The following is a 14,335-nucleotide window of genomic DNA, read 5'->3' as shown; positions in this document are numbered from 1 at the left end:
CAGAATCTCTGGATGATTTACTACAAAGAATAGAGGATGAACGTCGACAATAATTAAATGCAGACGTATTAAACAACGTCAGAGAAGAATTTCAAAATAGATTGTACTATTGCATGCAAGTGAATGACAGTCATTTTTAACAATTGTCAAATTTTTTGCTAGTGAAATGTTCATTCTAAATATTTGTAATAAAATTGTTAAAAAATAATTTTTTTCAATCTAGTTTTCTTGCTTTTGTATTTATTTTTCTCATAAAGGAATTACTTTAAACATCATGTGTTATACATTTTTGAAATTAGTACGAAGAGGAGAGTCCAAATATTAAATAAAACAAATTGGAAGTATTATAGTTTATTCGTCTTCCGGGTTTGGACCGTGTCATTTGTGAGTGACCCAAAAGTGGGTTCATCTCGACGTTTCGCTACAATTGTATGTAGCTTCTTCAGGAGAACAAAAAAAGAAAAAGAAACAAAAGACAGGAAGATGGGTAGTTAGCAACGGTAACTCAGTTACTCTTCTGTCTTTTGTTTCTTTTTCTTTTTTTGTTCTCCTGAAGAAGCTACATACAATTGTAGCGAAACGTCGAGATGAACCCACTTTTGGGTCACTCACAAATGACACGGTCCAAACCCGGAAGACGAATAAACTATAATTCTGACTCTGGCCGTGGAAGCCTACGATTTCATTTGACCAACCTCTACGGGGAGGTTATATTCCGCAAAACCTCAGAGTTCTCCAATCTTCGCTCTAAAGTTTCATCTCTACTTTCTTCGCTCACCTTCCTCTCTAGATGTCGTGATAATAACTTGGTTCCCAATTTTCTTGTTCTAAAACATCACATTTCCTCTTCATCTTCTTCCCGAATTCTACATCGAGCCAGCCTATCTCTACTTCGTGAACGGATTCAACATATTCGAAAAACTCTTAATTTTCAATCACAAAAACTTTTTAAGCTGCATCTTGAACTCTCCAGTATTCTTAGTGTCGATGATTGGTCACTTTTAGACCGCATTTCCTATCATCAAGCCGATAAAATCCTTCTTCTAAGCAACGAAACTCACATAAAGAAATTCCAATCCCTTGTATCTAAGAAAAAATCACATTCCACCACTTCTACTTCTCATTCACCTCTTACTAACACCGTCGTTAATCTTTCTTCTCACCAATTAACAAGTGCAGAAAGCAGTCTTCTATCTAAAGGTCTTAATTTTGCTATCACTCCTTCCAGAATTCCTACCGAAGAAATAGTTTCAAATGTGGAAGCGGCACTCCGCACAATTCCCAAAATTCCAGCCGACCGTATCCGCTTTGACGTCGCTAAATGTCTTGATACAGCCAAAATCCCTACTTCCAATATATCTCGTGAGGAATTCATAGCTCTCAAAAATCTCCGTTCTCTTTCTGAGATAATAATCCTTCCTGCAGACAAAGGTAATGCCACAGTCATCCTGGATACTCCTTCTTACATAGAGAAAGTAAACGACTTACTTAGGGATACATCCTGTTATAATACAATTTCTCGAGACCCCACTCCTAGAGTCGAACGCGAAATTTCCCATGCCATCAAACAATCCGATCTCTCCGATGATGTTAAGAAGTCCATAGTTCCGAAAAACTCCATCTGCCCCAGAATTTACGGTCTTCCCAAAATCCATAAAGACAACGTACCTCTTCGTCCCATTGTGACTACGATTAACTCTCCTACCTACAAACTCGCAAAGTACTTGTCGAATCAGTTTAAGACCTATACTGGTCGTACCTCTTCTTATGTCCGAAATTCCACACATTTCATCACCTTAATCTCCTCCCTCACGGTCGATCCCCAAGACATTCTCGTCATTTTCGATGTATCATCCCTATTTACCAATATTCCCATACATGACTCTCTAGTTGTTCTGCGAGATCACTTGACCAATGATAACAAGTCTTTGGTTTTGGCAGATCTTGCGGAAAAATGCCTCCTTTCAACATATTTTTCTTTTAGAGGCAATTTCTACAAACAAATATCTGGAACACCAATGGGTTCTCCCCTTTCCCCTGTCATTGCTGACATTTTCATGGAAGCCTTTGAGTCTTTAGCCCTAGAATCTTACCCCTTAAAACCTAAAGTCTGGTTCCGCTACGTTGATGATACATTTATCATCTGGCCCCATGGTCAACATACCCTTTCTCCCTTCCTAGATCATCTTAACTCACAACATCCGAGTATAAAATTCACAATGGAAGTAGAAAATAATCGGTCCCTTCCCTTTCTCGATGTGTTAGTCACCTCCAAGCCCAATGGCCGATTGGGTCACTCTGTTTATAGAAAAAAGACCCACACGAATCGTTACCTACATGCTTCATCACACCACCATCCTGCCCAAAAGAATTCTGTGATCAACTCTCTCATCCATCGGGCCATTTCGATTTCTGAACTTGACAACCTTAGAGAAGAACTTGGCCATCTGCAAAAAACCCTTGTCGCCAACGGTTACTCCAAGTCCACAATTCAAAATATTACACACCGACATCTACATCCCCCTTCACACCCTAGGACGACAAATTCAGAATCTTCGGGTAATACTCCTGTGGCTTTTCTTCCGTATATTCGAAGTGTCACTGATAGGATTGGCAAAATTCTTCGCAAAGAAGGTATCAGGACTACTTTTCGACCACCCAAGAAAATCTCACAATATCTACCCTCTCCTAAGGACCCATTACCGCCCCTATCTTCCTGTGGTGTCTATTCTATTCCTTGTTCATGTGGACAAGTGTATATTGGCGAAACTGGTCGCTCCGTCAAAACTCGAATTCAAGAGCATCAAAGATGCATTCGATCAGGTCTTTTCTCCCATTCTGCAGTTGCAGAACACTGCCAAGTAACCGGTCATTCCATATTGTTCGAAAAAACCCATATTATTTCTAAGAGCCCCTTCTTTTATTCCAGGAAAATCCGCGAATCTCTAGAGATCCGAAAAAATCCACATAATATCAATCGAGAGGAAGGATACTACTTGTCTCCCATCTGGAATCTCAGTCTAGAGCCGCCGTCCGGTCCCGCTACCACGACGCACCCACATGATTGGCCAGCGCGCGCTTCTTGACGTTCGCGCCACGGAGTGTGCCGATACGTCCCGACACGACAGGTCACCGCGACTATAAATAGAGCGGTAGCGGAGTAATTGTCGGATTCACTCCCTGCCTCTCGACGCGTTAGTGTTCTGAGCTGTTGGACGTGAATCCCTGTCCTGGCATTTGGTTTTCACCTCTGGCTGCGTTGAGTAACTGAGTTACCGTTGCTAACTACCCATCTTCCTGTCTTTTGTTTCTTTTTCTTTTTTTGTTCTCCTGAAGAAGCTACATACAATTGTAGCGAAACGTCGAGATGAACCCACTTTTGGGTCACTCACAAATGACACGGTCCAAACCCGGAAGACGAATAAACTATAATTCTGACTCTGGCCGTGGAAGCCTACGATTTTAAATTGGAAGTAATTAAAAAAAATTAAGGGATTATACGGGGATGAGAGGATGCCTTTCCCAGCAAGCTTAAATATGACATAATGTGTCCCCCTTGAAATATTAATTGACGTGTTTTTGCGCTTTTGTATAGCGACACGGAATTACCAACTTGACTTTTTTCTCACCATCCTAATATACAAGTATGCCTTATTTTAACTATTCGGATTACTCATGTTTTAACAACAGTTCGCTCTTTAGTGGCATATTTTAAAAATATTTTGTGTGTTAGAAATAGATGACAGATTAATTATTGTTTTCTAAAGCTTTACAAATTGTGGAAAAACCATATTTTGTTTTTATTCTACATCTTATAGTACTTTTATACCCATTCGAGCTTTGAAAAATTATAGAAAGATAACACTTAAACTATATATAAAAAATACTAAATAATGTATAAGATGCAGAAAATAATGTACGGAAATAACAGGTATACAGGTATAATAGAAGTTATTCAGTATTTGGGAATATCCTCTAGATTCAATTGTAAGATGAAAAACGTAAAAGTAAAAGATCCATTTTTATTTATCCAAGAGCTAGAACCGAAAAATCATCGACATCAATAATATGCAGTTTCTCCTATGAAATTGTTCATTACGTTGGTAATTACGATCCCGCGCAAGCTGACATCTCGGTAGATACAGGGGGTAGCAGTAAGGGGTGAAAGTGGAAATTAAATGAAATCCCAAGAGGCTGACACCTAGGCGATATTTTGATATTCCTGACCATAAATAAATTTTAAATAAACCGATTAATATGTCTTGTTAATCATCGTCAGTCATCATCATCATCATAAGTGGCTCGACAATCCGTTGTGGATCTTGGTCTGCTCACAAAGAAGTCGCCACTCCTGTCGATTCCTGGCAACTTCCCTCCATCTTCTGACCCTTAGAATCTGTAGGTCTTTTTCCACATCATCAATCTCCTCTACTTCTTGTGCCCTCTGGTTTTGAAAATGTTAATCTCTTCGTGTATTCGTGATCTGACATCCTAGCAATGTGTCCAGCCCATCTAAGTCTCTACACTTTAACGAATTTCATAATATCTGGATCGGTGGATAACTGATATAGTTCAAAGTTGTACCTTCGACGCCATAGCCCATTTTCATTTACGGCCCCAAAAATATATAAAATCTTACTAAGAATTTTACTCTCAAAAATACCAAGAAGTCTTTCATCATTTTGAGATAAGGTCCATGGTTCAGCCCCATATATCAAAACCGGCCTTATTAAGGTCTTGTATATATTGAACTTTACAGCACGGTTTATATTTTTATTTTTTAAATGTTTCTGGAGATGTGAACACTTCTGTTTGGTATTGCTATGCGTCTTTTTATTTCGTCGCCTGTGGTGTTTGTTGTGTTTACTAGTGATCCAAGATATGTGAATTCTTTGACTTGCTCAAAGGTATGGTTGTTAATTTGTATTCTCTGTTGGACAATTCGGGGTTTTTTAGAACCAACATATATTTGGTTTTTTCCTCGTTTACCACAAGTCCTAATTCACTTGCTGCGTCCGCAAGCCTTGTAAAACACTGCACAATGTCTCTCATATTTCTGCCCACTATAACTATATCGTCAGCGAATGCAAGAATTTGCGTCGATCTATTAAAAATAATTCCATTCATCCTAATATTTAATTGCCTGATTGCCTTTTCCTAAGGCAATATTAAAGAGGAGACACGCCAGTGCGCCCCCCTGTCTTAGACCATTATTAATGTCAAAGAACGTAGAGTTTTCTCCTTCAATTCTAACGTATGATCTTACGTTTTGCATTGTTAGTTGGGTATAAGCAATCCCCCACTTACTGGCCAACGGCTTCGGGCGGATGAGCTGGTAAGTGACAGGGCACTCTTTTGTCCGAGGGTTGGGAAACTGGCCCTAAAGGCGAAGGAACCTCAGTAGAGGTCAACGGCATAAGGATGTAGAAGGCAAGGGGAAACCACTACATTAAAGATCCCTATGGATTTCCCCAGGAAAATTATCATGGCTTTCGGTAGTGATAAGGAATATGTTACTGATCATGGACTTCGGAAGTCAAGATCCGGCAAGGGAGGATACTTAAACTCAGAATGCAAGGCCTCCCAGGTCGACATCATGCGAAATCCTTGCAACAACAAAACAATTTTGAAGAGTAAAACACCTAAATTGAGATGCTTACAAATCGCCACCTGGAACGTTAAAAGTATGTACGAAAGTGGCAAAGCACATAACATCGTAAAAGAAGTCAAGAGACTCAAAATCGATATAATGGGTATCAGTGAAACTCATTGGCCCAACTCAGGAGAATGTAATATCCTAGACCATGCAATGTACTACTCTGGTAACGATACCCCTAAACACAATAATGGAGTTGGAATAATCGTTGCACCTCGTTTAAAATCGTCAATAAAATCCTACATTGCACTATCAGACTGAATGATTCTTTTACAGCTGTATGCGTCCCCATTTGATTTGAACATAATACAGATATACGCACCTACAGCTGACAAAGAGGAAACAATAATGGAAGACTTCTACGAACAACTAGAAATCTTAATTAAGGCAACCAAAAAGAATGAAATAACACTTATAATGGGAGATTTCAACGCGAAAGTAGGACGAGGCAAAACAGGAAAGGTAGTGGGAAATTTCGGACTTGGTGAAAGAAACGAAAGAGGAGATCGTCTAGTTCAATTTTGCCAAGAACACAACCTAGTACTTACTAACACTCTCTTTAAGCTCCCGCACCGTAGACTCTATACCTGGAAATCACCGTCAGACTCACCTGGTAAAATAATCAGAAATCAAGTAGATTATATCGCTGCACCAATCAGGTTTAGAAACTCCATCAAAGCCGTAAAAACTTACCCGGGTGCGGACGTAGCATCAGACCACAATCCGGTGGTATGTAAGTTTGAAGTAAAGTTAAAAAAGACAAATGTAAAGAACAGACCCGAAACGCTAGATATTAGGAAGCTTTCCAACAATAATATTAAACAACAGATGCAGGAGAATTTAAATACCGAAATATCAAAAATCCTTAAAAATAACAATGAACCGCTGGAAAAGTGGAGAGAAATTAAAGAAGAGATTAGGACTTCAAGCACTAAGTTTTTACTACCTGATAAGAGAAAAAAGAAAGACTGGATGACTGCAGAAATCCTTGACATGATGGAAGAGAGACGGATATATAAAACTAAAGATACTGCCAAATACCGCGAAACCCATAGACGAATTAGAGCTGAGATAAGAAAAACTAAAGAGAAATGGTTTTCGGACAGATGCGAAGAAATCGAACAGTGCGAAAAGGTATACGACTATCACAATATGCATAAGAAGATAAAGGAACTCACAACAAAGAAAAGCTACAATATTTTATCGAAAGGGCTATGCGATGATAATGGAAATCTACAACTAGACCCCGACAAAATAGTTAGAATCTGGGAAACTTATGTGGAACAACTGTTTAATGATGACCGTCCTAGTGGGTATACACTGAGCAATGATGATACTGGCCCTTCTATTCTAAAATCAGAAGTGGAGAATGCTATAAAGGGTCTTAAAAATAACAAAAGACCAGGCAACGATAACGTATACGGGGAAGTATTGAAAATGTTGTGCGAAACAAACAGTCAATTTCTAGACTCACTCGTCAGACTCTTTAACAATATTTATAACAGCGGGGAGTTTCCTGAAGACTGGCTAGAGTCAACTTTTGTTGCCATACCGAAAAAACCAAAAGCAAAGTCTTGTGATCAACATAGAATGATAAGTCTAATTAACCACATTTCGAAGGCATACACCAAGGTTATTTACAACAGAATAAGCAAAAAATGCGAGGATAACATTGGAGATTCGCAGTTTGGGTTTCGGAATTCTCTTGGGACAAGAGAAGCACTTTTTAGTCTACAGGTACTCATCCAGCGCTGCAGAGATATGAACAAAGACGTGTACATATGCTTTATAGACTACGCAAAAGCATTCGATAACGTAAAGCACGAAAAGATAATTGAAGTTCTCCATAAGATCGGAGTCGACTACAGAGACATTCGAACAATAGCGAGTCTCTATTGGGGCCAAACAGCTAAAGTGAAAGTAGGATCTACATTGACCAATAAAATTGAGATCAAGAAAGGTGTACGACAGGGCTGTATCTTGTCTCCCATTATCTTTAATATATACTCAGAAGAAGTATTTAAGACAGCGCTGGAGGAAAGCACAGAAGGCATAAAGATAAATGGAGAAATAATTAATAACATAAGGTATGCTGATGACACTGTGATTCTAGTAAGTAGCATGGAGGAACTGAGTTGCCTAATGAGTAAGATACAAAAAACAAGTGCACAATACGGACTCAGACTAAATATCACAAAAACCAAATGGATGTTAGTAAGCAAAACCCAACAACCACCACAGCAACTGATATTAGACAATGAAAGAATTGAACACGTGGATTCGTACATCTACTTGGGAACAACAGTTAACTCAAATTGGGATCAAGCAAAGGAAATACGTATAAGAGTAGAAAAGGCAAGAGCATCGTTCATTAGCATGAAGCAAATTTTCACCTCTAAAAGCCTCACCCTACCTCTCAAAATTCGACTTCTGAAATGTTATGTATTCCCGGTTTTGTTATATGGAATGGAGGCGTGGACAATGACCGCAACAATGATGAAAAAAGTAGAGGCCTTCGAAATGTGGGCTTACCGACGTATATTACGTATATCCTGGACTGAGCACGTGACCAACGAAGAGGTACTACGCCGGATAGGTAAAGAGAGAGAGGTAGGAATAAGTATAAAGAAAAGAAAGTTGGAATACTTGGGTCACGTTATGAGACATAATAAATATAGAGTACTACAACTGATCATTCAAGGGAAAATAGACAGCAGAAGGGGTCCAGGGAGGAGAAGACACTCGTGGCTCCAAAACTTGCGGCAATGGTTCGGATTGTCATCTGCTGAACTATTCAGATCTGCCGTAAACAAAGTCAGAATAGCCATGTTGATTGCCAACGTTCGGAACGGACAAGGCACATGAAGAAGAAGAAGTTGGGTCAACTTAACTAACTTAGGTGGGATCCCAAAGTCTATCATTGCATTATATAATGCAGTTCTTTTCACACTGTCATAGGCTGCTTTGAAGTCGACAAAGAGATGGTGTATATCTATTTTATATTCTAGTTTTTCTAGAATCTGCCTGTGTGCTTGACTTTGATGTGTAGTTGACTTTCCAGCAGTAAATCCGCATTGATATTGTCCAACAAAATCCTTTGTAAAATGTTTAAGTCTTTCAAACAATACATTGCCGAACATTTTATTCGCAGATGCTAACGGAGTAATGCCTTTATATTTCTTACACTCCAGTTGATCATCATTTTTATGCAAGGGTCATATTATTACCTTTAGCCACTCTTCTGGTACCAATTCATTCTGCCATATACATACTATTAGTTTATGGATTGCTGCAAAAAGTTGATCACCACCTTTTTTTATACATTTCCGAACAGATTTCATCGATTCAAGTATATATAAGCATGAATATTTGACCCTTTATATTATAAGATGTGTAGTTTACAAGGTTTTTATTTTTTCTTGGGTATAGGTTTTCTGATTATTGAAAAATAAAAAAACTTTTTTCGGCGTTTCGCTACATAAAGTGTGTATATTCATATTAATGTAGAAATATAATAATGTCTTTTCAATTAATAAGTATAAAAATTAATTCTGTTTTATACATCTTTCGATGGTCGGATTCACTACTGAAATATTTCAAAAATTGTATATTTTGAACAAAGTATGTAGAATGATTAAACATTAAAAACACTTTCTGAATCACGTAATTAACATTTAAAATTAGATAAAATAGTTTTAAATGAATGTATCACCTGAACATTTAAAATTAGAGAAAATTATTTTAAAAGAATGTGTTCCAAATATCTTCGAACTTTGACTTTTTCAACATTAGCTCATTCATTAGCATTCAGTAATGAATCCCGCCGACAATTCATAATAAAGATTTATTGAATATTGTATACTACATTATTAAAATTTATTTCTTAAAGTTAACAAACTTTTGACATATTTTTGTTGAGGTTTCTTTAATAGTTACTGAAACTAATCTGCCTGTTCATTTCTCTTAATCTTATATATTATATGCTTCAAAGTAATTCCTGTTGATTATTTTATTGTCAATAATAAAACCATGATAAATTACATGATTTCGGGCAAGTTTAATCAAATATGGAGGATCTGCAAAAACAAAAATATTAAGACTTATCTCACGGGAATAATTAATTTGTAAAAACAATTCATCTACCGCACGATGCACAAATACATCTACCGGGACAGGGAATCCTACATCTCGAACACCGTAGTATAATACCCTGTACTGTTGCTTCGCAGGTGACGTCATGCGCGTCGGAGTACACATTTCTATTCCTTAAGTAGCATACCGGTATTTGTGTACCGTGGACGAAATCTTTGAGTGTCATGTGTCCACGTATTTTAAAAGAAAGTTGTTTTTTGTTAATTAATATGTTTGACAATAATGAATAGGTCTTTTGCTTTTCGGGATATTTTATTCAAAATATCGTCCATTATAGTTTTAATTATTAGAGATAACTAAAAAATTTGAGAGCCCATGTTTTTTTAGTAGTATATGCGTAATAATTTTAACTTTAAATACAAGTTATCTTAATTTATTTTTTTTATAGCTCCAGAAGTGTTGGGGTCCCAGAAGTATGATAAAAGCTGTGATATTTGGGCATTAGGCGTTATTATGTACATATTGTAAGTTTTTTTTTTATTTTTATTTTTAGTAATTATTTATCAATCGCGATCATTTCTGATTTGTCAGTAGCAAAGAATGGGTATGTTAACTTGCATTATATGCAAAATATGTTGTTTTCTAAATTAAATGTTGTAGTCTGGAATAATTTCATCCTGAAATTTCGTCTGCAATTATTGTAGTAGACCAATTGTATTACCAAATTGATTACAGCAATGCCTTTGTAAATATATGCCTCAGTTGCAGACGAAACGTCAAGAGAAAGTTGTTCCTTGTCACGACCTATAAACCCCGGATCCAATGTAAGATCATTTCATAATATTTTAAAGGATACCGCACACAACTTATGGAAAATATAATGTCACTCAAATGCAGTAAAATTTACATGAATAGATTCGTCTCGAAATTACAACCATTTCATATTATTACGCCAACTCTGAATTTTGATTAATGGCGGTGTAAATTGTAATTATAGTTTATGAAAATCACATTTTTGAAGTCCATAAAACTGTAATTCATAAATACTATTAGTATAATCGCTATTGAAAACAGCTTACCCAGCCTGAGCTAAGCGGATTAAAGGAACTATGTACTTTGGTAATGGTACTTTGCCTAAATATCTGCAGATTGATTTATGAACTGACAATTAACAAAACCTCTTTTCTCACTCTAACCCAGGTACATATCCATTTGATTTTAGATTTATTTATATCAATTTACGTTATTAATCAAAATTCGGAGTTGGCGCAATGATTGTAATTTCGAAACAAATCTATTCATGTAAATTTTTATTGCATTTGAGTGACGTTACATTTTCCATAAGATGTGTGCAATCTCCTTTAATTGTATTAAGGCCAAAAATTGATGGTTTCTATCATCATCCTTGCCTATAATCGTTAAATAACACCATCATATCTCTTTTATTCTGGTTAATGTAGATATAAGCAAGGTTGTTGTATGAGATAATAGACTAAATAGTCGCAGGTACTAAATCCGGAAAGACAGATCAGTAACCTAGCACATATCTCACAGTAATCATTTGTGTCATCTATGAGCTAAAATAATTTTCAAAATTAATCTCATTTCGTTTACACTTTGATCGTTAGTGTGTAGTTGTCATTTATTAAAAATACTAATTTTAATTCATATCTGGGCAAAGAACTTGTATAATTTTATAAACACCAATGCAACTTTCAGATAGAGAAGATATAAATTATTAAATATTACTACAATAATGATCAATTTGGGATTATTTAATCAGTTTATCATACCTTGTTTTCATTGTACCACGGTTACATACTAGACGTCGTTCTCGGCCCTCGTGCCAAACAGTAGTTACATTTAAGATTTCTCTCTCGGTTTTCACGCACACCGACTCCGTTCTTTGTGCTCGTACCTGACAGTAGGTATTGTGAGGGACAAGATCTATGCGAAATTTTAAAGACCAACCTGCTGATAATCCGCTAGTGATATCTATTGTAACACAGACCCCTCGAGGGACATTACAGAGTTGTACTAACCTTTATCCAACATTCAAATAAAAATTACCGGAGCAGTGTTGCATTTTGAATTATTAGTTTGTTTAAATGTTTTTACAAATTGATCGGAACAATGGGTTTTAGCAGTAAACAATCTCGCCATAATATATTAAAAAAATACTTGCGTTTATCTTTTTTCTAAACTTAGGACTGGCAAAGTAAAATATTTTTTCAGTTACGAAAATAAGTAGACATTTTGTTTTGTGGGTTCGTCAATGGACACTAATTAAAGAAACACTAAAGATTACCTCCATATTACTGTGTGTTGAATCCCATAGAATTGCTCAGTAGTCAAAAAACTATGTCCGGAGAGGAACAACACATCTCCAAAAGATACCCAAAGTGTTATACAAGGTGGTCCTTAATTGGTCCGTAATTGTACAAAAAGAAACAGTAGATTCTACACTTTAAAATATTACGATTTAAGCTAAATTGCTTTCATAAAATGTTGATATTAAGAAAGATAGAGGGTGTTAAAGTCCAATTTAAAAATTTTATTTTTCGCTATAACTCTAATGTTTGTAAAGATTTATGCACAAAAATTGGGTACTTTTAAATATGAGAAATTATAATTTGATGCACATTTTGATGTAGCTGATAGAGGGCGCCACATATCCCACATATGTGACAAAAAATATTAAAGACACATTATTTTAACAAAAAAAAAGGTATACCTCTTAATAACTTCAAAACTCAACAGTTTTTGTGATAATCGCATTTTACAAATCGGCTGCATAATTATGATTTAAGGCAATTACTCCAGACAACGAAGGAAAAATAGACAAAAACATTAATAAATCTAAATTTTGGTATAAAATACCTTTAACTTAAGTTAATAGTTAACGAAATATTAAATAAACTAAATATATCAGCAGGATAATTAATAATAGAATTTGACAAAAACAGAATAATATAATTTTACATCAAACATTTTACGTTTTATGTTAAATTAAAGTCATAATCAAAACATTTTGTTTACAAACCAAATTAAGAAACTAAATAACATAACTTTTTGTCAAAGTAAGTGTTCGATATGTCCACCATTTTCTTTAATTCATTTGTCAATATATTCCATAAAAGATCGTCTCATATTAAATAGCATCATTGGTTCTAAAAAAACTGCTGCAGTATTTATTTCTTCCCATAGTTGATTGCGAATGTTTATGGGATTCTTATAGGCACGTTGTTTTAATACGCCCCATACACCAAAATCAAGCGGATTAAATTCTCAGCTACGTGGTGGCTATAATATATAATGGATGAATATATTCTTTTGGATACATATCCAAACCTTATGGTATATTATGGAACTACATCTTATTTGTCGCAGAGGTTAAATAATGTATTAAACTGTGATTTATCTTATTCATTGGTTACTTATATTAACACGGAATAACCTATCGATGACATTATTTATTTATATGACTACGTTACAGCTTACGAGTAACTATAATTATATCTCGAACAAATGGTCTATTGTGATTAACTAACGAAATAATATGCCGAACTAAATTGCCTATGTGTTTACTATATTTATAACAATATCGGTTACTTGGCCAACGATGATGTTTTTGTAAAAATGCTGAGTCTTTAAGGTTAGATTTGTAGCAAAAGTATTATCAAATATGACACATATGTGTTATTCAATACCTGTGCTTTAGTTTCTAATTGTCCTAATAAAAATGTCCAAACAATTTACGTAATGAATAACAAGTATTCTTTTGGGATTTTTTATAAATTAAATAATTATATCAATATCTCACTACATTCCCAAGGAATATCACTGCCACGGCCAATCCAACGTTCAGAACAATAATATTTAAGTATGTTCTCACTGCCTTCTCTCTAGAATGTGGTGGTGTACCATCTTACATAAACCACATATTTTGTGTTTTTAGCATTTTCCAATGGGGAAAAAGTAATACAACGCCAGTAGGTATAAAAACTTAAGAAGCGATAGAAAAGGGAAATTGTAAACATGATGACGGCCAACATCTGAATATGGACATGGCACCTAAAGAACAAGATGAAGAATATTTTCTTCAATAAGACATTTAGCAGCCATAACAAAAATTTTGTAATGTTACATTATCATCTTTGAGTTGTTTTAATAAGAATAAACTATGAATTATGCTTATCTACAGGTTTTCAGTGCTTTACCGCACAAATATCACAACTAAGAATTATTATGCAGCTGACTTATAAACTGCGAATATCTCGAAAACGGTAAAATTTTGAGGTTACTAACAAGTATACCTTTTCCTTGTAAAAATAATGTATCTTTAATATTTTTTAACACAAATAGAGCTAACTTAAAGAGCAAAAAAGTTAAGCGCAAATCTATGCCACACATGTGGCATATGTGGCGCCCTCTATCAGTTACGTTAAAGTTTGTATACAATTATAGCATCCAATTATAAATTTTTGTCCAAAAATATTTACAATCATAAAAGTTATAGCGAAAAATAAAATTTTAAATTTCCACTTGTAGCCCCTGTAGCTTTCTTAATATCAACATTTCATTAAA

The 14,335-nt window shown here is 35.4% G+C and overlaps 1 protein-coding gene across 2 annotated transcripts in view; it reads left to right on the top strand.

Moving 5' to 3' along the window:
- Positions 1 to 14,335, top strand: part of MAPk-Ak2 (MAP kinase-activated protein kinase 2) — a 98,568-nt gene that overhangs the window by 31,745 nt on the left and 52,488 nt on the right. For both annotated transcript variants that reach the window (XM_072545712.1, XM_072545713.1), the window contains exon 6: positions 10,197 to 10,272. In XM_072545712.1, coding sequence (XP_072401813.1) covers positions 10,197 to 10,272 — 76 coding nt within the window. The remainder of the gene's footprint in view (positions 1 to 10,196; positions 10,273 to 14,335) is intronic.

The sequence above is a fragment of the Diabrotica undecimpunctata genome, chromosome 10 (genome assembly GCF_040954645.1).
Source record: "Diabrotica undecimpunctata isolate CICGRU chromosome 10, icDiaUnde3, whole genome shotgun sequence".
Classification (NCBI taxonomy): Eukaryota; Metazoa; Arthropoda; class Insecta; order Coleoptera; family Chrysomelidae; genus Diabrotica; species Diabrotica undecimpunctata.
Note: the sequence above shows the minus strand (reverse complement) of the source record. Positions and strands in the feature narration are given on the sequence as shown.